The sequence below is a fragment of the Quercus robur genome, chromosome 2 (assembly GCF_932294415.1).
Source record: "Quercus robur chromosome 2, dhQueRobu3.1, whole genome shotgun sequence".
Taxonomy (NCBI): domain Eukaryota; kingdom Viridiplantae; phylum Streptophyta; class Magnoliopsida; order Fagales; family Fagaceae; genus Quercus; species Quercus robur.
Genome location: NC_065535.1, coordinates 88,704,026 through 88,727,668, shown reverse-complemented (window position 1 = coordinate 88,727,668; position 23,643 = coordinate 88,704,026). Strand labels below are relative to the sequence as shown.

General features: G+C 31.5%; 1 protein-coding gene across 1 annotated transcript; it reads left to right on the top strand.

Annotated features, from left to right (window-relative positions):
• Positions 1 to 12,089: 12,089 nt before the first annotated feature.
• Positions 12,090 to 23,189, top strand: LOC126715676 (serine carboxypeptidase II-2-like). The gene is made up of 10 exons (XM_050416414.1): positions 12,090 to 12,607; positions 13,014 to 13,121; positions 17,233 to 17,328; positions 17,426 to 17,518; positions 18,437 to 18,522; positions 18,614 to 18,880; positions 19,661 to 19,794; positions 21,961 to 22,056; positions 22,420 to 22,525; positions 22,712 to 23,189. Exons 1-10 carry the CDS (start codon positions 12,325 to 12,327, stop codon positions 22,859 to 22,861), a joined length of 1,419 nt encoding a protein of 472 aa, XP_050272371.1. The 5' UTR covers positions 12,090 to 12,324; the 3' UTR covers positions 22,862 to 23,189.
• Positions 23,190 to 23,643: the final 454 nt, after the last annotated feature.

Below are 23,643 nucleotides of genomic sequence, written 5' to 3'. Positions count from 1 at the left end.
ACCATGACTAACCACCGTCCGGTGACCAAGGCCTAACCTTTCAGCCTACGCTCTACAAATTATATTGTTTGGGCCCTTAGCGTGCGAACACAATACCATTTTGGGGTCGTTACAAATTGAGTCCTTATAATATACAAGAACTGATCTTCTTGGATTGTGCCGAAGACAATTTTCTTTGTAGAAAACCAGTCTATCTTTACTTTATTGTGATCTGGATCCATTATAATTGTTACCCAACTCATTAGAACCTAGTTTTTGAACCCACTCTCTATAAATTCATTATATTAAGTTTTATCCTTTTACCTTTTGGGTTTAGATCCAAATTGTGTCCCTACAACAATAATTGATTTATGGTATAAATTAAATTTTGAACCTTAGATTTAAGTGAAACCGACAAATTCAATCAATATTAACACCCAAATATACTTTTGGTCCCATTATGGGAATACTTTGTTTTATTTGTTTTATGGTTTTCTTATTTTATGTTTTTCTTTTTTAAATCCGACAGAACATTTCTTGTTTTTAATAAATTCAATAATTAAAAGGCTCTTGGCTATTTTATGTCTTAAGTAGGTTGTCTTTGTTTTTGTTTGTTTTTTTTTTTTTAGAGAGTTTTAACCTATGACATTCGCTCCTGATGATAGTCATTTGTCATTAAATTAAGACACCAATTAGTTTTTGGTGTAGGCAATGATTGAATCTCAAATCTTTTATACAACTATTAAAGATTTTATCAGTTGAGCTAACTGGAACCTGCGCTTTCTTTGTTCTTTATATAACACAAATGAAATCCGTACTTGGTTTATTAATGGCTAAAGAAAAAGGGAAGGGGCAAGGGAAGTGGTACTTATTCAAAATCAACTGTAAAGTTTTTGTTTTTTGTTTTTTTTCCAAATGATAGAATGACTAATTGCAACAATACCATTTAAAGAATAGCTCTAGATGTATTATTTTGCAGTAGCAGTTAGTAATATACGTGTGGAATATATTACAGATTTGAATGAATAATACGAAAATGATAGAACATTAATTTATAAATGTTAGAAAATATCTTTTACTATATTTTATTTAGTTGTATGGGTATGTAATTTTTTTCATAAGATATTATAACAAACTAACTATTTTAGTGCACTAATTAAGTAATTAATATAATTGTATATATTTGTTGAAAATTTCACCATGTTTTCAAGAAAAATAACAAATAAAACTATTATTCTCTCATACTACTATAATGAAAATATTTTATTTTAAGGATAATTACACATAATCCACCTGTGGTTAGGGAGAAAATCACTTTGCTTACCCGTAGTTTGAAAAGTATCACTTAACCTACCTGTGGTATGTTTCCGTCAATTTCCGTAACCCACCTCAAGCCCAGCCGTTACAAAAACACCTCTTAACACCAAAACACAACATAACGCGAATCAAAACACCCAAAACTCAGAAACTTTTCAAGAGAGAGACTTGTGGTGAGATCAACGTGTTCTTCGTGGTTTTTATATCTCTTTTTCAGCCTGTCCTGGACCGGTGGTTTCATCTCATCACAGTGGTTCTGGCTCTCCATAAGTGGTTACAAATTTTCTCGCCATTAATGAGTTGTGGCTCTCCATTTGGTGGTTTTGTGTCACCATTTGTGGGTTTTGTTGGTTTTTGCATTTGGGTGTGCTTTATTTTTTTTGGCAGAAATCACGATGGCCAGTGGTTATGGGTTCACAATAGAGAGAAAAGAAAGATAGAAGTTTTCGCCATTGCCTCCCTCAACCCTTTGGCTAACTCCTCGAATTTAAAAAAAAAAAAAAATGATTGGAAACCAAAAAGCATAACATAAACTACATTTGGGAACCATTAACAACATAAACTGCTGCCAGCACCACCATCACCACCACCACTACCTTCACCTCTCCCACCAGAACCTCCATAGCCACCCGACCCACCATTTGAAACTGTAGAAACTAGAAAATGATCAAAACCCAGTTGCCCAAAACCCAGTTACCACTTTTTGATTTTGTTTCTCTTGCATTTTTGCTTTATTTTTTGTTTTGGGAGGAGAGAGACATAAAGTTTGAGCCACCGTGACGACATGAAACCACCGGGCCGGAAAAGGCTGAAAAAGAGATCTAAAAACCACGAAGAACACGTTGATCTCACCACAAGTCTCTCTCTTGAAAAGTTTCTGAGTTTTGGGTGTTTTGATTCGTGTTATGTTGTGTTTTGGTGTTAAGAGGTGTTTTTGTAATGGCTGGGCTTGAGGTGGGTTACGGAGATTGACGGAAACATACCACAGGTGGGTTAAGTGATACTTTTCAAACCACGAGTAGGCAAAGTAATTTTCGCCCTAACTACAGGTGGGTTATGTGTAATTATCCCTTTATTTTATATTAAACATCCAAGTTTTCTTATTTTAGTTATAAACTTAATTTTTTTTTCTTATTTTAGTTGTAAACTATAAAATAAGAAACTTTGATGTTTAATATAATAGTAACACATGCATAGAAGTAAAAAAAATCAAATTTTTTTAATTGTGTTATAGAAAAAATCTTAGCACTCCATATGAGTATTAATAGTAATAGTCAGATTGGAATTTTTATTTTATTTTTTATATTAGAGTTATACAAACAACATTTAATACGTGTCATATTTTATACTTTTAAATTTTAATTAAAAAAGGGCATTTTTTCAGAATATTTTTTTCTTATATGGTAAGCAAGTTTTATAATGCTTTCATTAATAATATATTAAATGGTATAATAGTTTACTAACCATATTTCATAGTTGAGTAATGCTACATACACAAACTATTTTATAACATTTTTACAAACTACTGATGTGACTTTAGTATTTTTCAAATAGTTATTGTAAGTAAAAATATGATGTTCGTGATGGACTCATATTAGAATAAGTAAGAATTTGTCACATCAATAGGTTGTAAAAATATTGTAAAATAATTTGTATTTGTATTATTACTCTGCTCAAAATGTATATAACGAAACGTACTAAGGAATATACCCACTTAAGCAACTTATCGCAAAGCACTACCTGTTAATAATTACGTGTTGTTCCCATCAAGTTATCTAGCAAATAGCCCAAACCTACATAGCCATTGAGCTTTCCACAACTTTGAGACCAATAACAAATACTAATAATTAAAAAATAAATAAATTGCGAGACCAATAACAAAGAGGCATATGTTTCTTGAAAATAATGCATGCTATAGTTATCAACAAAAAATTTTCGGATAATCTAAGTATCTAAGTAGTCAAGGTTACAATCAAAGTGCCATGTAGCCTTTGTCCTACAGCTATCAAGATTAGAATCTTTCTGTCGATAAAAGGCACCTGCTATATCATTATCTTATTGTCAATTTTGTGTTTATATGTTGTCAAATTAACGTAAGAGAAAGCTATTGCCACGTCTCTTTTTTCTAAATATTCTATGTGTTCGTACACACAGTGAAAAGTTTTGTAATAAATGGCCTGATTCTTCCCTAATTTTCTCATCTGTCCGATTGTCCGGTGAGTGTGACAATGCAAATTTTGTACTGCATTTCTGTGATGCTCTTCCATTTTTGCACAACCTAATTGTGCCTTAATTCTCAAAGCCAACAATTATATTGTATAAACTTCAAGAAGTTGGTTTAGTGGTTCATAAGATCTCATAATATCCATGAAAAATTGAATTTGAAACCTCTTGTCATTTGCTAGTATTTTAGGATCACTTTCAAGAGATTTTTTCTTGTAATAACAATGTGTGGGACGAAAAGACTGTACATGCTCAAGGAAATAATCATGGTTTGGAGGACCTAGTTTCTAAAAAATTAAAATAAATAAATAAACAAAACAATTGCATTACATAAACATTATAGAAAGTCTCATCCATACAAGAGCCAAAACCGTGCATAATATTTAAGCTAGCATTATAAATTACGACTGAACCCCTTTGCTAACATTTCTATAATTGATGCATATTACTTTCTTTTTATTTTTATTTTGTGGATGCCCTGAAATTAAGTTTCTGATCTGTGTAAGTAGTGAGATGCTTTGTCGGTAAGAGAGATTAACAAAGCCAATAAATAAATAAAATGTCCAAATCATAATACCAGAATTGGCAACAGAGCTAGCTGGCTCTCTCAAGTATCTTCACTTATAAAAACTAAAAAGCAACTCAAATGCCACAATATGAGACATCTATTATGATTCATGACTTCAACCTGAATATCAAGCAATGATGTCCTGGCAATTTTGATTATTTAAAATTTTCTTCTTAATATATATATACACACACCTGGCAATTGTAATTCGTATTAAGTGGTAAAGCAATTAGCCACAAGAGAGAAATTAGTAGTATTAGAATTTCCAACATTGTTCATCAGGTTTGCAACTACTTTAACATTCAATTCAACTTCTAGAGCATTAATTCGCAGGTTTACTATGTGTTTAAATCTGCAGATTAATGTTCTAGAAGTTGAATTGGATGCTAAAGTAGTTGCAGACCTGATAAGTCTAATGAACGATGTTGGAAATTCTAACGCTACTAATTCCTCTCTTGTGACTGATTGCATGCTCCTAATTTCCCAAGTTTTTCAAATTAAGGTGACTCATTGCCATCGAAAAGCCAATCGCTATGCTAATGCTCTTGCTAAATTAGTAACCCATCAAATTTCTAATGTTTTGTATAATAACTCTCCCCCTCTAATCTGTTTTTCCTTTCGGATTTGTTTGGCCTTTATCATTTCTGGCTTTGCCCTGACTCTCTGATGTAGCTCCTTCTATTTCTTAGTTGATTGCATTTTCCTTTTTACCAAAAAAGAGAAAAGAAAAGAAAAGTAATGTGACTTTGAGCTGGGCTCTGGAGTTGTAGGCCTAACACTAGACTTAACGGTGCTGATATGGGCCTTCATATATTAGTCTTTCCAGGCTTTCTAGATAGTTTGAGCTCGGCCCTTTTATTATGATATGAGCCCAAATCCGTTTACGACAAACGGTCAAAAGACTCAAAAGAGTCAAACCATTGATAAGACGTGTTTGGTTCCATATATATATATATATATATATATATTTTTTTTTTTGAGAATCTTTGGTTCCATTCAGTAAAAAGTATTTTTTAAGGAGTAGGACTATATCTATAATGTTAAGTTTGCATTTCTTACTGTCGAATAAAATATCCGGAGTTTAATCTCCATCTACACTAAAAGTTCATTAGTATTTTGGTATGATAATAAATAACTATTATCAGAAGCGGATGTCATAGGTTGAAATTATTTTTCAAAAAAAAAAAAGTGAGCATTATTTACACAACTTTTTTTTCCTATATTATTAAAAATGCATGTTATATAATTAATACAAAGTCACTTTTACATGAATTTTCTTAGACACCGGATATTTTAATAATTATGAAAAAATTGTGATTTATTTATTACCAAACTTATTTAATGTACAAAATCTTCTAGAAATTGCATTATATAGAGATTTTGGTTGAAAAAAAGTTTGGGTTACAAATTTTCCTCACATTTGTTATATCAAGTTATAATTGATGAAATGTTATTTTCATATAGGTTAATGAAAGATGCTATTTGTATTATGCATCTATCTCAACAATCTTTTGTTCTTAAGTGTAGTGGAAAAATTTGAGTTTCAGTTTAGTTCAATTGATCAAGTTTTTTGTTGTCAAATAAGATATGAGGCTCAAACATCACCTATACCAAAAACAAATTTGTGTCTTTTCATAATGATATATAAAGCAAGTGGTGGAAAAAATTTAGACTTTTTATTCGTAGAGGAAAAATATAGAATACTTGGGGATTACAATGAAAGCGTACTCTCTCCTTAAAGGTTCGGTTAACGGATGCCTTTAGAGTGTTTGTTAATAAACCATTTTGGGAATGTTTTGATATAACTTTTATAGGAAATATAAAAACCGAATCAGTTTTTTTTCTTTACCATAAAAATTTCTAAAAAGTATTTCCAAAACAAATGTCTTTATGACACCTATTAACAAAATCTCTTAATTAATAAGAACAATATTCATTATATAAGAGGAGAGCTAGTGTATTTATTGAACCTATAATTACCAAACCAAACATGCCCTTAATTAAGAGTTTAAATCTTCTATCCCACTTTTTTTTCTCTACTCTTTACCTATTTAATTAAATTCTAATTTTTTGTTTTTCTTATTTTGGATAACTAAAATATATAAATAAAATTAAAAACCAATACATTCCAACCACTGCCATTACCTCTCTCTCTCTCTCTTTGGTGTAACCACTGCCATTAGCCTACCTTCAGAAGAAGCCCACCTCCACCTCACTGTTCCCTCCAGATCCACGACTTTGTCTACTAGACCAAGCCAAATTGCTTCGTTGATTTGAATTGAAAGTCAGAAAGCATAAACTTTCTAGGCTTGCAATCTGTTGTGATTTAAAATTTAAAAAGGAAAAAGGAAAAAATTTGGTGCCTTGATGATTGAAGAGGAAAGCTACAGAAATAGTAAAGGCAATGAATAATCATAAGGTGAAAATATACTTTTGGTCTCTACATTTTTGGTCAATTCCCGTTTCGGTCTCTACTTTTTTGGAATGCCTATTTTGGTCCTTGAAAATAAAAAATTGTTACCATTTTGGTCCTTACTGTCATCTCATTAATGAAAATTGCATATGTGACAAACGGAGTGCACCGTTTGCATGTTAAATGTTGACGTGACTAATAAAATAAAATAAAAAATTATTCAGCATTTAAAAAAGCCATGGTAGCATATAAATTGAAAAAAAAAATTAAAAACAAAAAAAAAATTTAATTTTAAGTGAAAAAATTCAAACAAATAAATAAATCATTTTCAATTTTAAAGATTGAGAAAAAATTTTATAGCAACTTTCTCAAATTTTCTTGAACTTTCTTAGTCACTCAACACAACATCACACAAACCCAAATTAAAACCCTTGAGTCCCCAACCCGATGGATTCTCTCTCTCTCTCTTCAAACTAGGGGTGTGCATGAGTCGGGTTGAGTCGGGTTAAGGGGATTTTTTAACCCAACTCACCATGGTAGGTCAAAAAAAATTCAACCCAACCTAACCCATAACATAAGTCCAACCCAACCCAGCCTAACCCAACCCAACCCACATGGGTTGGGTTGGGTCGGGTTGAACCCATGGGTTGGACAATTTTTTTTATTACTATTATTATTAAATTGAGCAAAAAAAATATATATCACACCTGCCACCTGAGTTGATAAACAAAATATACATTAATATATAAACTAATATTCCAACTCAGTTGTAAACAAAATATGTCTAAGTGTTCAATTGAGTTGATAAACAACATATAAATGAACTAGTATCCTAATTCACTTATAAACAAAATATACATGAGTTCCTAACTCAGTTATAAACAAATTATATCTAATTGAGTTAATAAAAAATATATATATAATATATGATAGTAGGAACCGAAGTGCCCTACAGATGGTTTTTTTTTTTTAATTTATTAAATATATAATATATATTAAATATGGGTGGGTCGGGTTGGGTTTGGCGGGTTTGTAATTTTATGACCCAAACCCAACCCGACCCGCAAATTTTTTTTTTGTAACCCAACCCAACCCAACCCACCAAGCCCTAAAAACCGACTCAACTCGGCGGGTCAGGTTGGGTCGGGTCGAGTTTGGTGGGTCGGTGGGTTTTCTGCACACCCCTACTTCAAATAGGCTAAACCCGCTGGTTGTCTCTCTCTCTTGGTTCAAGTTCTCCCATTTTCTTAGTTCAAGCTCTCGACCCCTCTGTTTCTCTCAAAGCATTGTGACCAAACAAGCCGAGTCATAGATCACACCACCGCCACCCCCACCAATTGCCAAAAACCTAGATCTTTAAGGCTCTGTAGGTTCAGGCTCTTGATGTCTAGTTCGTTCTCTTTCTAATTCATTATCTTTGTGTCTCTCTTTAAACCCATTGCCAAAAACCCAGATTGGTAGTGATTGGGTAGTTTGATTGGTCTAGATATGAAAGGGAGAGAAACATAGAGGACATCCGAGTTAGAGGAGGGTCAATTGGATTGGGTTTTCTTTGGTGTATGTAGCAGATTTGTGCTTTGATGATTTTGACTGAAATTTATGGAAGCAGAGAGGTTGGGTTTTGCTGATTTGTTAGGTGATATGTTGTTTTCTTGTTGATTTTGGCTAGTTTTGATGTTTTGTTGTTGATTTGGTTGGGTTTCAGTTTACTAGTTTTGGAGATATGTTGGGATGAAATCTATGTATTTAGTTGAATTTATGTTATGATAAATGTTGTTTTAGGATAACAATTTTTGGTTGAATGTATAACTGATTTTTGTGGAAGAACGTATACAAATTTTGGACTAGAAATTCTTTGAGTACTATGTCCTTCGTTCTTCCATTAGTATTTAATTTTTTTTTTCATTTGCATTTTTGTGTTCTTGTGATATGGGTTTGTGATCTGGGTTTATGTTTTTGTATATTCATGTTCTTGAACATGATATGAATTTATGTGTTCTTTTGTTTTTAATTTTGTTAAAATTGATAAATTAATTTTTTAAAAATCAAATGATGATGTGGATGCTAAAGTGGTATTTATTATTATTATTTTATTATCCATGTTAGCATTTAACATGCCAAAAAAAAAAAAAAGTGCCAACGGTGCACTTCGTCTGCCACGTAGGCAATTTCTGTTACTGAGATTATGGTAGGGACCAAAATGATAATGATTTTTGATTTTCAGGAACCAATAGGTGCTCTAAAAAAGTAAGAACCAAACGAGAATTTACCCAAAATATAGGGACCAAAAGTGTATATTTGCCTAATTACAAACAAAAATCAAACTTTATTTGAGTTTTTAGAACATAGAGGGCTGCTCCTTTGTCAAAACAATAGGGATTTAATATTTGGGTTTCTTGAACATAGAGGCGGTTGATGACTGTGATTGGCCGTATTGATGGCACCAACAATCTCTTGCCAGCGGTGTTAGTGATCTCCGCTAGTGGTGACCAGTGGTGGTGAGAATGTGTTGGGTTATTTATTTTTTATTTCTCTTAGGTATCTAAAATAAATAAATAAAAAAGAAAAAAAAATTAAATAAGTAGACATGTCTTAAGTTTTTATTTGTAGAGTATAGAGTAGAGTAGGAAAAGTGGAATAGAAGATTTGGACCCAAAAAGTAGGGGCATCTTCTATCCCACTTTTCTTACTCCACTCTATGCTCTACAAATAAAAATGTGGCAAGTGTTGAATTATTTAATTAAACACCCTAATTTTGTGCCTTTTACTCATTTAAATTCTCTAAATAAAATAAATAAATAGAACAAGAGCAAAACAAACTATTTTACAACATTTTCAGAAATTGTTGATATGGCTTTAGCATTTTCCAAATAGTTATTGTCTTATTGGTAAATAAAAAGGTGATGTTAGTAGTCGACTCAAATTAAAACTAGTAATAATTTGTCACATCAATAGTTATGTTGTAAAATAGTTTTTAACTGTAACATTACTCATAAAACAAAAAAGTTGTGGTTGTGGACGGGTGATGGTGGTAATGTGATGGTTTTTTTTTTTTGTTTATTTATTTTATTTCGATAGTTTAAATAAGTAAAAGGCAAAAAATTAGGGTGTTTAATTAAAGGATAAACTACACATTCGGTCCCTAACTTTTTAATTGTGTCAATTTGGTCTCTAACATTTCAGTGTCGTGTCAATTTAGTCTTTGCTGTTATATATTGGATGAAAATTGCTAACATGGCAAATAGCTAAAATAAAATTTTAGTTTATTCTCACATAAATGGAAGCTAATTTTTTTATTTTAGCCATTAAGCACATCATCAATTTTTATCCAAAAGATAACGACAGTGACTAAATTGACACTGTACTGAAAGGTTAGAGACCAAATTGGTACAATTGAAAATTAGGGATCAAATTGAAATATAGTGTATAGGATAGGGATGGAAAAATGTAGTTTACCCTTAATTCAATAATTCAACTTTTGCCACATTTTTATTTGTGGAGTATAAAGTGGAGTTGAAAAAGTTGGGCAAATAATTTGGACCCAAAATTTGTGAAGCTTTGAGTGGAGTATGAAAAGTGGGACTAAAGATTGGACAGCATAACTAGCCAAGCTTTGCTTGTTGCTGTCAGTAAAAAAAAAAAAGAAAAGAAAAATCAAAGTCAACATCATGGAAACCATTTATATATCATTCTACTCAATGGCAGAGCTAGGATTTTAGTCTAGAGGGGGTAAAATTAATAAACAATATTAATCTAAAAATATTAATCAATAATAATAACAAAATAAATAAACAATTGCAAGAAAATATGAATATATTTCATAGTATTAAAATAAATAAATAAAAATAACCAATTCATAGTCATAGCTACTACAAATTTTACAAACAAATGTGGTAAAAATGTGATTAGTATTACTTAAACAATATAATGAATATATGTTTGAAATTATTTTTTGTGGTTGGTGAGATGTCAATTTGTAAGACATAAGTAGTAAAATTTGTAATATCTCTATCACCACTCAATGATAAAATGTTGTGAAAAATATTACAGTAAAAATTGTGAAAATAATGATATTAAATAAAAAAGAAAAAAAAATACTAAAATAGGTGTAACACTGGGACAGACCAAAGCTGCTTATAAGAATAGTAAAATTGGTGAAAACGTACGGTTTGGTTTTTAAGATTAACTTCTTTTTCCTTTCTTTTTTCTTGTCACTTTCAAGTTTCAAGTGGGAGTTCTTTTTTTCTTTTTCTTTTTTGCTCTATGTCAGGGAGTAACTAGAGTAGACTACATATGCAAGGAAATTTTAGGAGCCAGGGGGGAGGTGCCCCCCTCGCCCCCCACTGGCTCCGCCCTTGATTCTACTCCTAACCAATTAAGATTTGGACTCTTAATTAAGAACATGTTTGGTTTGGTAATTATAGGTAAAATAAATACATTATCTCTCCTCTAATATAATAAATATTGTTCTTATTACCCTCTCTCAAAAAAAAAAAAACTGTTCTTATTAATTATGATATTTTGTTAACATATGTCATAAAGACACTCGTTTAGGAAATTCTTTTATATATTTTTTATGGTAAAGAAAAAAAGACTTTGCTGACAACAACAAAAATAATATATATAATATATTTATGGTTCCCTGATGTTGACTTTGTTTGTTTTGCTAACAACGACAAGCAAAGCCTGCTGGTTTTGCCGACAAATCTTGAGTCCCTTTTTTTTTAACTCCACTTAGTGCTTCACAAATTTTGGGTCTAAATATTTTATTCCACTTTTCTTACTCCATTCTATACTTCACAAATAAAAATATGACAAGTGTCAAAATATTTAATTAAACATCGTAAGTTTTTGCCTTTTACTTATTTAAATTATCTAAATAAAATAAATAAATAAAAAGATTAAATTCTGTAAGGACGTTGTGAAAAACTTATGTTTTATTCACCTATATTTTACCCTTCCAATCCCAACATGTCATATCATCTTATCACATATTTAAGAATAAGCACAACCTCACCCAATCAATTCTAATACCCATATATAAATCCAACCAAATTAGGAGTTTATTAAAATGTTATTAGGTTTGGTAGGATGTATTGAATTCTAACTAAAATGCAGATGTGGTAATTTCTTATTGGATAGTGTAAAATATGGGTTTTACACCTCATCCTTACCAAATTCGAACTCATAAATAAAACATGAGTAAAGTTACACACAAACTATTTTATAACATTTTTACAAACTGCTGACGTGAATTTAGCATTTTCAAAATAGTTATTAGTAAGTAAAAAATATGATGTAAGTGATAGGTCTAGATTAGAACTAGCAAGAATTTGTCATATCAATAGTTATGTTATAAGATAGTTTATAATGATAGCCTTACTCATAAATTAAAAAAAAAAACTGTGATGGTGGGAATGTGTTGGATTTTTTTATGTATTTATTTATTTGTTTTACTTTATTTAGATAACTTAAATGAGTCAGACAAAAAACGAGGGTGTTTAATTAAATAATTCAACACTGGCCACATTTTTAATTGCGGAGCACAAAATGGACCCAAAATTTGTGGAGCATTGGGTGGAGGAAGAGGAAGAAAAGTGGGACAGAAATATGTCGACAAAGCCAGCCAGGCTTGCTCGTTGTTGTCAGTAAAACAAAGAAAGTGAACATCATAGTAACCATTTATATATCATTCAAGTTTCAACTCCTAAGTCCTACCTAATACCCACATCCTCAACCAGCCGGGCTCTGCTTGTTGTTGTCAGTAAAACAAAGTCATTCTACTCCTGCCCAATACCCACATCCTCAATCCCCATGCAAAGAAATGACCCATCCAAGAGGACCCTTTGGTTTTGTTAACAAAATCTTGACCATCTTCATATATGTCTATCTGGGCATCACTATCGCAGCCTCTTCTACAGACCCACTTGCCCAACAACAACTGGACAAGGTTCTACAACTCCCAGGACAGAACTTTAACGTGAGCTTTGCACACTATGCTGGTTACATAACAGTCAATGAAGATTCTGGGAGAGCTCTTTTCTATTGGTTCATTGAGGCTACTAAGGATCCTGACTCAAAGCCTCTTGTTCTTTGGCTTAATGGAGGTCAAACTTCAATATTATTCATACCCTTTTCATAGTTGTTATTGTTGTCTTTATAAATTATTTTGTTTTTGACGTTCTTTTTGAATTAACATATGGTTATTCTTTTACTGTTTAAATTATTCTGTACTGTTAGATAGATAAGTTAGAACAGTATGTAATAGTAAAAAGTCTTTATTTCTTAAATGATTCTCTATCATGATGCTTTTTTTTTTTTTTTTTCTTTTGGGATGATGAAAGAGGGATTTTACAAACAACACAATATAGAATTATCTAACTTGATCTGTTTTTTTGCTTTGTGACCCTCTTGTCTCTTGAGAACTTATTATAGCTCGTCTACTTTTCTAATTGCTATTGATATAGTACAATCTTTTGAAATAAGTTCCTGACCAAAGACTAATTTCTTTAGGGCCTGGATGTTCATCCATTGCTTATGGGGAGGCAGAGGAAATTGGCCCTTTTCACATTAAGCCTGATGGGAAGACCCTTTATTTGAACCCTTACTCTTGGAATAAAGGTAAGAAACATCTACTATTTTGTCAAATTTTCAAAACTCTTTGTCTATAACAAATATTTGAGCAAAAAAACAAGTAGCCAATAACCAAATGCAGATGAGCTGGTGGGTCTTGAACCTACAGTCTCACTCTCTCCACCTTGCTGTTACAAGAGGAGGAAGTTCCATGAGAGTTGATATACAATGGCATGGTGATCGATACACACTCACACACTATTTTTTTTTTTATCTTGGCTATTAAGTGATGCTAAAGATTTCTTAAAAAATGGATGAATTACATAAAAAAAGTCTGAACCCTGAATTGGAGATATTTGCAACTAGCTGAAGCATGACTGTTATGGATTGGAATTAGTCAATTAGCGCATCTTTTTACTCAGTTACATGTAAGCCACATCCTACAGACTAAATATCTGAATTATATTTATCGCCCCCTATGAGTAATGTGTGTGTGTGAGAGAGAGAGAGAGAGAGAGAGAGAGAGAGAGAGATAAAAGACATTTGGTTGTCATTCCTGCACTTCATTTGAGACAGATATCATATGATTAATGTAATGTATTAGTAATATGCATCCAAGACGGGCGGAGCCAGGGGAGGTTTTTGTCATTCCAGTATCATGCCAAAAGTTTTCTTCTTTGCCCCACCTAAAATAGAAAAGAACAAAACACACTCCACGTCCACACTAACAACTACAAATTATCACTGGAAAATAAAAGGCAACAAAACGCTCATTGACACTATTGATAGCATATCTCTTTGATTTTTATTTTGACCCATTTATCTTTATACCCTTCTCACTGAGTAAACTTGTTTTATTTCGTTATTAATACTAATCAAAAATTTTAAATTAATTGCACTTTTAATACTGTCTCCACCACTAATCCAAGACAAGCAGAGCAATAGGGCAAATAAACACACATTACCTGGTTTATAAGGGTAGCTGAGCACGAAATAAGTTTAATATCATTCCCACTGAAAATGAGCTAATCCTTCTCTAGAGGCATAGCTAGAAATTTTTGATTGGGGGCCAACATATAATACTAATTTATTAGCTTATACAAACTTTCATAAACATGCACAAAACTTAGTATCCTTCATACAATATAAGTTACCAAATTGTCTATCAAAGTAAGTAAAAAAATTTTAATTGAACTAATGAAGTATTCAAAGACATGAATGATGCAAAACTTTAACAAACACAAGAATACATTTTACAATAAAAAATAAATGTGAGAAAAAAAAAACATTTTCTATAACTACTAGATCAATTGGACAATTTTTTAAGAGCATCATTAGACTAGCTCAAATATTTGAGGAGGGGATGAGGGGGGTGGGGGTTGAGTCCCATTTTTGTAGGCTAATAATTAAAATGTTAAATATTTATATATAGTATTAAAATATTTTTAAAATTTTTTGGGGGCCATGTCCCCCACTCATACCTGTAGCTCCACTCCTGTCCTTCACCTTCTCAAATTGAACAATTCTCACACCTTCAAGCATATCCACTTTCCTTACTTAATTGATCATATATCATTCAAAATGCACAACCTCTTTGAGCCCTAAGCCTAGAGAAATCGATTGTGCAATATAGGGGGAGAGGAACAACTGCACATTGAATGAAGTGCAGATATCAGTTATTGAACTAAAATTTTTTGTTTTCGAGATCCCTGCACTCTTGGCACTAGTGATATGCATTCGAATGTAGATTTTATACTCTCATTTAGGACAAAATGGGCTTCTGCCCTTTTCAGCCAAATTAATTAGCCTTTTGCCCTTCTTCCCAAACTAAATAGGGAAATGCTCCTCTTTTGAAACTCGACTTTCTCAAAATCGAGTTAAAAAAAAAAATTATGAAACCCTATAGTGACGTTTTTAAGGACCTATAGTGACGTTTTGTAACATGATATCCATGGAATCGAGTTATAGGCAGTAAAATTGCCTATAACTCAATTTCATGGATATCAAGTTACAAAACACCACTATAGGTCTTTAAAAACGTCACTATAGGTTCTTGAAAACGTCACTATAGGACTTAACTCGATTTTGAAAAAGTCAAGTTTCAAAAGAAGGGCATTTCCTTATTTAGTTTGGGAAGAAGGGCAAAAAGCTAATTAATTTGCTTGAAAAGGGCAGAAGCCCATTTTGTCCCTCTCATTTAGAATGTAAGTATTTAAAAGAGCTTTGTACACATCTTCTGTACATGAGATTTCTCCCCGCACATCAATATAAGTCAATTAACTATAAGTAAATAATATTTATAGCATGGTGAAATAATATATAAAGTTTATTTGTAGATAAATTACCAATTAATATATATAGGCAAAACTTAGAAAAAAAAATTCAATTAAATTTCAAATTGGAATTCAATTAGAGTCTAATTTTGCACCATGTGTCCCATCTAATTTAAGTTTTTAAATTTTTGTGTCAAGTTAATTAATTCAGTGTAAAAATTAGAATTCAATTAGAGTTTAATTTTGTGCCACGTGTCTCATCTAATGTAAGTTTTTTAATTTTGTGCCAAGTGAGTTAATTAAATGTTGAAAATTCAGTCTATTTCTAACTAGGTAATTTATAAATAAATAAATATATATAGATACACACACATATGTATACATAGGTAAAACTGAGAGAAAATCCAATTAAATTTCAAATTGGAATTTAATTAGAGTCTAATTTTGCGTTACGTGTCCCATCTAATTTAAGTTTTTAAATTTTTATGCCAAGTTAATTAATTCAATGTAACAATTAGAATTCAATTAGAGTTTAATTTTGTGCCACGTTCTCATTTAATGTAAATTTTTTAATTTTTGTGCCAAGTGAGTTAATTCAATATAGAAAATACAGTCCATTTCTATTGAATTTTAATTAGATTCAAAATTGAATTTTACTTTTGTTAGCTTTCCATAAAAATTAAATTGTTTAGATTTTTGCTATTACTTTTTCTCTGAACTAATGAGCATATTTTTTATACTATTTCTATTGAGATATTTTTTATGCCAGGATTTGGAACGTAATAAATTGTAATTGAGCTAAACAATCTCATTCACCTATCCCCATTCAATTTAGGAGATACTATTGGACTAATTTATTCTTTTTATTTTGTGTTGTATTTAGTAGAATTTTACGAATAGTGATTGTGAATTGATATTGTATATGTAGTTCCAATAGTGATTTTCAAAATTATATACATAATAGTAGTGTAATGAGAAACTTGGCATAGCTAATATCATGAAAATTGCAAGAAAAAACTATTTTAGTACCTCCAAATATTCTGGTTGAACTAATATCCTATATGTTTTAAATTTCTTGTAGATTCTAAATTTGATTTCAATTAAGGCCTAATATTGTGCCATGTGTCTAATTTAAGATTTTTAATTTTTGTGCCAAGTTAATTAATTATTCATTGAAAAAAAACAAAGAGTCCAATATTAAGTGAACCATCTATAAAACCAAGCATACACTTAATCTAATCTTTTTTATTATTATTTATTAATCCATATGATTTAAACCACCTTTTAAGGTTGATCTTGGGATAATATGTGACATTTTATGGACCATGTAACATGCTAGAAGCACTATTTGGGTAATTGATAAGTTTCGTTTTAGTACCTACAAAAATGATAAATATTTTTATTGACCAAATTGTAATTATATACATGTTAATTCATATCAAAATCCAACCCTAATGCTGTGTGATAGAATATTATGCTAATAAAAAATTACATGAAATTATCATAGTTAAAGTTAAAAAAGAGGCTTAAAATTAAAAAATACAACCTAAAAATATTAAAACTACTATAAACTAAACATATGATCTACAAATCTTAGTGAATATAGAATTGTAGCCGCACATAGTGTGGGTTACATGCTAGTTTAAATAATTATACAAATTTATTTGAGAAACACAGATTGTTAGGCATATATGCTTCTTTCCTTAAAGACTCTTTCTTTTGTTCATCTTCTACTTAAGAGGACCTAATTGGTTGATTATTACAACTTGCTGGCATGACTATTGTTTCCATGTTGCTCTTTTGTGCTTTACATTTTCTGGAATGATAAAATCACATCAATGTATTCCTTATGATGGTTTACTCAAACTACTTTTACCCTTCTGCAGTTGCCAATCTTATATTTCTTGATTCCCCTGTTGGAGTTGGTTTTTCTTATTCGAAAAATTCCTCCGATGTGCTGAATAATGGAGATAAAAGAACTGGTATTGCTTGGACCATTTAATTTTGTGCTTCTGCTTTGAACAGTTTATTATTGTTGCTAGCTTTTGTACCTTAAATTCATCATTTTCTGGTTTGCAGCTGAGGACTCTCTAGCATTTTTATTGAAGTGGTTTGAACGCTTTCCTCAATTCAAAGGAAGGGACTTTTATATTGCAGGAGAGAGCTATGCAGGTTGTGTTCAATCTTTGTATGTAGTTCTAAAGTAATGACAATGTTTTTATTCTAAATTGTTCAATAGATGACACTAAAATGCCTCTGTAGCTCTTTTATTCCAGTTACATGATATATGGGCCTTTTTCAAGCATCACTTATTTTTGGGTCAAAATTAGGGACAACGAATTATTGGTATGTGTCACATTATTCTGTGTTGCTGAATATGAATAATTTATACAAGTATCTTGTTTCTGCTGATTCTTTACAACCCTTATGAAGTAGATGCCATGAGTTCGGATCCTGTTGTTTAATATAGGAAAAGGAAAAACTTCTCCTAATAATCAAAGGATACAAACATAGTGTTTGTCATAATACAAGGTTGTTTAAGAAAACAGAAAGAATGATTTAGTAGATTGAACATGCTATATGGAGTCAGTGAGCCTAGACTTTGAAGATGTGAGAGAAATAAAAATTTGTCATTCTAATCACAAGTGGTTCTTCGTCTATTCACTTCTGGAAGGCCGTTGTAAAGGACATACAAAGGCTTTCCACCTACCACCCATCTGAAAGAAATTTTTAGGATAAATCCCTTAGATTGACCAAATTTTATCTAAATACTGCTTAGTTCATAAAAAATGGTATCATTGTTGTAAAAAAAATTACAAAGTAATATATTATGCTTATAATGTGGAATTATTTTAGTAATTTCATCATTAATCTGACCTTGCTAGCCTCCATATCCATCCCATTGTATAAGATTATTTTATATCATTGAAATGAGTAATGTAAAACAAGGGAAGTAGCTCTTTGTTCATTAGTTTGACTAAGGGCTGAAGAGGTTTGTCATATTTTATTTTCTGCATTTATATTTATAACTTCTTTTGATGGCTAAGGAGGTTGTGTATTATGGTTTAATAACTGAAATCTGTGTTTCAGGACATTATGTTCCTCAACTAAGCCAAGCCATTGTAAGGTACAACGCAGCATTAAAGGAAAAAGCAATTAAGCTGAAAGGATATATGGTATAGACTCTGTTCTTTGCTATAGCTAAAATTCCTGATTTGTTATGTATTATGTTGACAATTAAAACACCAAAGTCTATTTGTTATGCAGGTTGGAAATGCTCTAACTGACGATCACCATGACCACTTGGGTATTTTCCAGTTTTTGTGGACTACTGGTTTAATTTCTGATCAAACATACAGGCAGCTGAACCTTCTCTGTGCTTTTCAGCCATTTCTTAACGTCTCAGAAGCATGTTATAATATTTTAGTCGTTGCTAGTACAGAACTTGGAAACATTGACCAATATAGCATCTTCACTCCCCCTTGCACTGCTAACGTAAGCCAGTCAAATAGGCTGAAGAAAAGAATGAATCATGTGAGTTATGCTAAACCATCAATATATATATGGATTTTAGTAACAGGCATATATTAGTAAAACTATTTTAGGAAATTTATTATGAAAAAGTGACTGACTGACTTTTCAAGCAGTTATTTCAATTTTCCGTAAAAAATTTACTAAAATGAATGATTAATGTATGTTTAAGGACACACGTTAACCGAACCCTATATGTAGTATCATCTTTGAAAGGTCAAACTCTTCTTCCCAGCCTGGAAGGTTCCTTGACTTTGTCTTTTGTTCTTCAACGTATTTAAATGGATTAAATCAAATATGTTTACAACGGTAATCTAAACTTACTTTGCAGTACTTCAATGACTGAGAAAGCATTCTTGCTAAACAAAATTAAATATATGGCTATAGATAGTAAAAATTGAAAATAGTAATATAATATTGTTTTGGTCATCTATTATCTATGTCCTTGAATTTCTTTTCTGTGCCAAATTGATGCACATACCTGCCATCGTCAAAGAGTAGTGTATTGATTCTCTGCCATATTCAGAGTTTGGAATTATCAAGTCCTGGATCAAACTTTTCCTATTTTTAGTTCTAGAGCTATGTTAACTTATTTAATCAGCTTTGGCCTCAATAGTCACCAAATCTAATATGAAATTGAATACATACATACATATATATATATATGTATATATATTATTTTTTTTTTGCTTTTCTGAAGAGATTTTTCATGATGCCTCTGAAATAGCTGAAATACTTGGTCAGATGGTTAATGATTTGTAATGTGATAATGTCATCTGATAGATGGTTGGTCACATCAAAATGAAGTATGATCCTTGCACCGAGGAGCACGCAATTGTTTACTTCAATTTACCTTCGGTACAAAAGGCACTTCATGTTGATCCAGCTCATGCACCATCTCCATGGTCAACCTGCAGGTATATAGCTCTTTGAAGTTAAACAGCTTAGAGCATCCACATTGGTGGAGCTATAAATTTAGTTATTTGACATTATAAAAAGTTATTTTATCTTCTTATTTTACAAAACATCCAATATCAGCGGTTTTATTTTAACTTTTAACATAATAAAATAATATAAACAATATAATAAAATAATATATTAACTACAATAAACAACAATTATTGTCAAAAAAAAAAAAAAAAAAAAAAAAAACAAACAAACAAGCACCACACAAACCGATTAATGACACAAGCCACGAGAAAACGTCAGTAGCTCAAGTTCTAATTGCATTGCTAACTTTAGGTGGGTGAATGATAATTTGGCCACTAGAAAATGTCAGTAGCTCAAGTATTCCTTTTGGTTAATTGGAATTTCCTGGTGATGGTACCCCCACAAATGTGCAGGTGGCAGTCCCAAATGATTTTAAGCAACATTCTTATATTCACTAATATGAACGTTAAGTTTTGATTGAGTTACAATGTCCTCTCAAAAAAAAAAAAAAAAAAGATTGAGTTACAATGATTCAGAACATGCATAATGCAGCAAAGTGATGGGGAGGGTAAGGGACGAGGTAGAGAATCCAGCCATTAACTAATATCTTTAATTAACTTTTTTCCAATTAAGTTTTAGTCATAATTTTTAATTTTTTTTTTGAGAGTTTCAACTTATGGCATCTGTTTCTGATGATAGCTTTTTATTATCAGACTAAGACACCAATCAGTTTTTGGTGTAAACGGGGATTGAACCCCAGATCTCTTATAAAATCATCAGAGACTTTACTAGTTAAGCTAACTGGAACCCACTTTTAGTTTTAGTTTCCTTTAGAAGATTCATTCAATTTTAAAAAAAAAAAAAAAAAAGATAAAACAAAGGTAGAGTACATTGTATTTCCCTATTAAACTCATCCATATTGAATTTAATTCTTCTTAAAAATAATAGACCATTTGTATTTTATTGGTCATGTAAACAAGTATTTGAATTTAATTAAAAAACCTAATGTACTACAATTAAGTTACCATCCTTAAGAAGTTTTGTCATTTCCCATGATATTCCCTTACACTTTATAGCCACCAAAAAGACTCTTCTCATTACTGGTGTTCTCTCTTCAATTTTAATTTATTAATTCTTCCTTATGATGCTCTCACATAGTCACATTTTAATTAACTCTTCTGGCTCTTAACAAAGAGTTTTCTTATTTTAAATTTAAGCAAATCTTGAGAGGTATAAATTCTTTTTCTTCTTTTTCATTGATATTTAAGTTTAATTTCTATTTATATATGAATTATGACTTACTTTGGATTTCTTCAAAAAATAATAATTAATGCATAAAGGCGCACGCGCGCGCGCACACACACACATATATATATATATATATGTATGTATGTATGTATTGTACTTTGAATTTTTCTTAAATTGCAAATCAATATGATAGTTTTACCTTGGCTCCCCAAACAAAAATTCTTGGTTTTGCCCCTGCTAACATTACCGTAATCTAAGATTATGATTGGAATGTAATTTAATGAACCAAAAACTTTAATATCACATTAAGGCAATGTGACTACATGAATCTAAAATTACAAAAACGTAGTATTACACCTTGATGTAACATTAAGCAAATCAAACGCACCCTTTAGCTTATTATAGCTTGCCTGTGACTTATTAAATTGAGTGAGGAGGTCATGCATCTTTGTTTTAGACTTGTAGTTAATACACTCAGGTGTGGATATTAGTATATACCTGAGTATACACTGCCTAGTGTGATGTGATGTCTTCATATTTTTAACTAAAACTTGATGTCATCAGCTCCTCATTCTATATACAAGTCATTCAAATTTTATGTAACTTACCATATTGAGCATCTTAAAAGGTGATATGCTGGAAGTTTTAATTTTAATTTTATTCTATTTAGATATTACTGATTAAAAAAAATTGATTTTTTGATGTCACTTGTGGAAATTGTAGCTTGCAACTGCTCGGTGCGCCACATATTATGTTTAATTTATGAGTTTTTTCTCCCAAAAGAACTTGACATAATCTTCTTCTTGCTATCTTCTATGTACATAGGTTGTGTGTACTTTGATAACCTTGACTGAAGTAATAGAAAGATGGAAGTCCTCATAATTTTTACTTATGTTGTTTTGTAGCGAATTGGTAAATACTAACTGGAAGGATTCTCCTCGGACAATGCTGGACGTTTACCATGAGCTGATTCATTCAGGACTGCGTATATGGATGTTCAGGTTCCTGTTGACATCTAAGCATATTTTTCACATACATTTACTGCCTGTAGTATTGCTTTCATTTGTAATGAACATTTGCATTGACCTGTACCTGCCAAAAATCACATGCATTTGCTTCCTTGTTAATTACTGGTATCAAAGCTAGGAAGCACCCTGCAAAAATTCACATGCATGTCTAATGGAAAAATTGTAAAAATAAAATTTGATTTCTAAAATTAAATTGAACTATAAAATTGTTTTCATGCTTCTTGCATCATGCTGGTTCTGCTGGCAAATGATTTTTTCTTTTCCTTTCTGATTCAAGTTATTTCAGAAAAACTTCTGGTAATGATCCAAGTTTTATTCATCTTTCCTGTATGACAGTGGTGACACAGATGCCGTACTCCCAGTTACAGCGACCCGGATGAGTATAGATGCTCTTAAGCTTGCGACTTTGGGACCTTGGCGTGCCTGGTATGATGATGGACAGGTACATAAAGATAACCATTTTCTACACCAAGCTTTGTTGTTGTTGTTATTATGTACTTCTCTCTTGATAGAAAAACAATCTGTTTTTCAATTATAGACTACTTGCTTCATCTCTATAATGTACCCAATAAGTAAATTTACCACATATGGCATTAGACACTAGAAATTGAGAAAATTTGTTGAACAGGTGGGTGGATGGACTCAAGACTATGCTGGGCTTACCTATGTAACAGTCCGGGGAGCAGGACATGAAGTTCCTTTGCATAAGCCCAAACTAGCTTTGGCACTCATTAAAGCCTTCTTGTCAGGGAACTCAACGAGACTGGCCAGTGCATGATGAAGTCGCTCTTTTTCCTGTAGCTTGTTCCAGCAATAAGAAGGAAAGATTACTTTTCCTTGTGTCCACTGCATCCAGCTAACATTGTTTCAGAATGTACAATAAGTCGATTCAGGGACAACAAATTGCACAACTGCTAAGTTGGTATGTTGTGATTTGTGTCAACTATTTTTTGTACAATAAAAGTGGTTTCAACAAGGGTGTATGTTATTTGCTGGCATTGGTAAGATCAGAAAGTTGGAATTCCCATCAAGTCAAAACGTCATTGGTGGATTACATTTTTTTTCCATAACTATTCTGCTGTATAAACTCTCCCTTTTCTAGCTTATATTTTTTATAAAAAAGAAAAAGAAAAAAAGACGTGTGTTATTTCCTTCATCTAGCTCCCTGCCTCCCTCTAACACCAGACTTCATTCTCTCTAAAACTACTACATGTATAATTTAACAAAAAGATACACAAATACAATGTGCACTGAATGTAAAGTGTGCACTCTCTAAACCTATTTTTCCCCTCCAATAAATAATTTGAGAAAGAGTGGGAGGATGAAATCTATAAGCGTAATCCCAAACTCGCCCCAGAAAGGAGCACTTCACTTTACTTTAGTCCTAATTGCCTTTTAGTGTATAAGATGTAGTGCAGGAGCACTTGAGAGTAAAAAAAAGTGTAGTTCTCCAAGTGCTTGGATCTTTGTCTAAAATTTTGTTGAAAATTTTAGGGATATAGTTGAGAAGATTTCTTTTAAAGTTCTGAGGATGGAATGCTAAAATTGCTTCTAATGAAT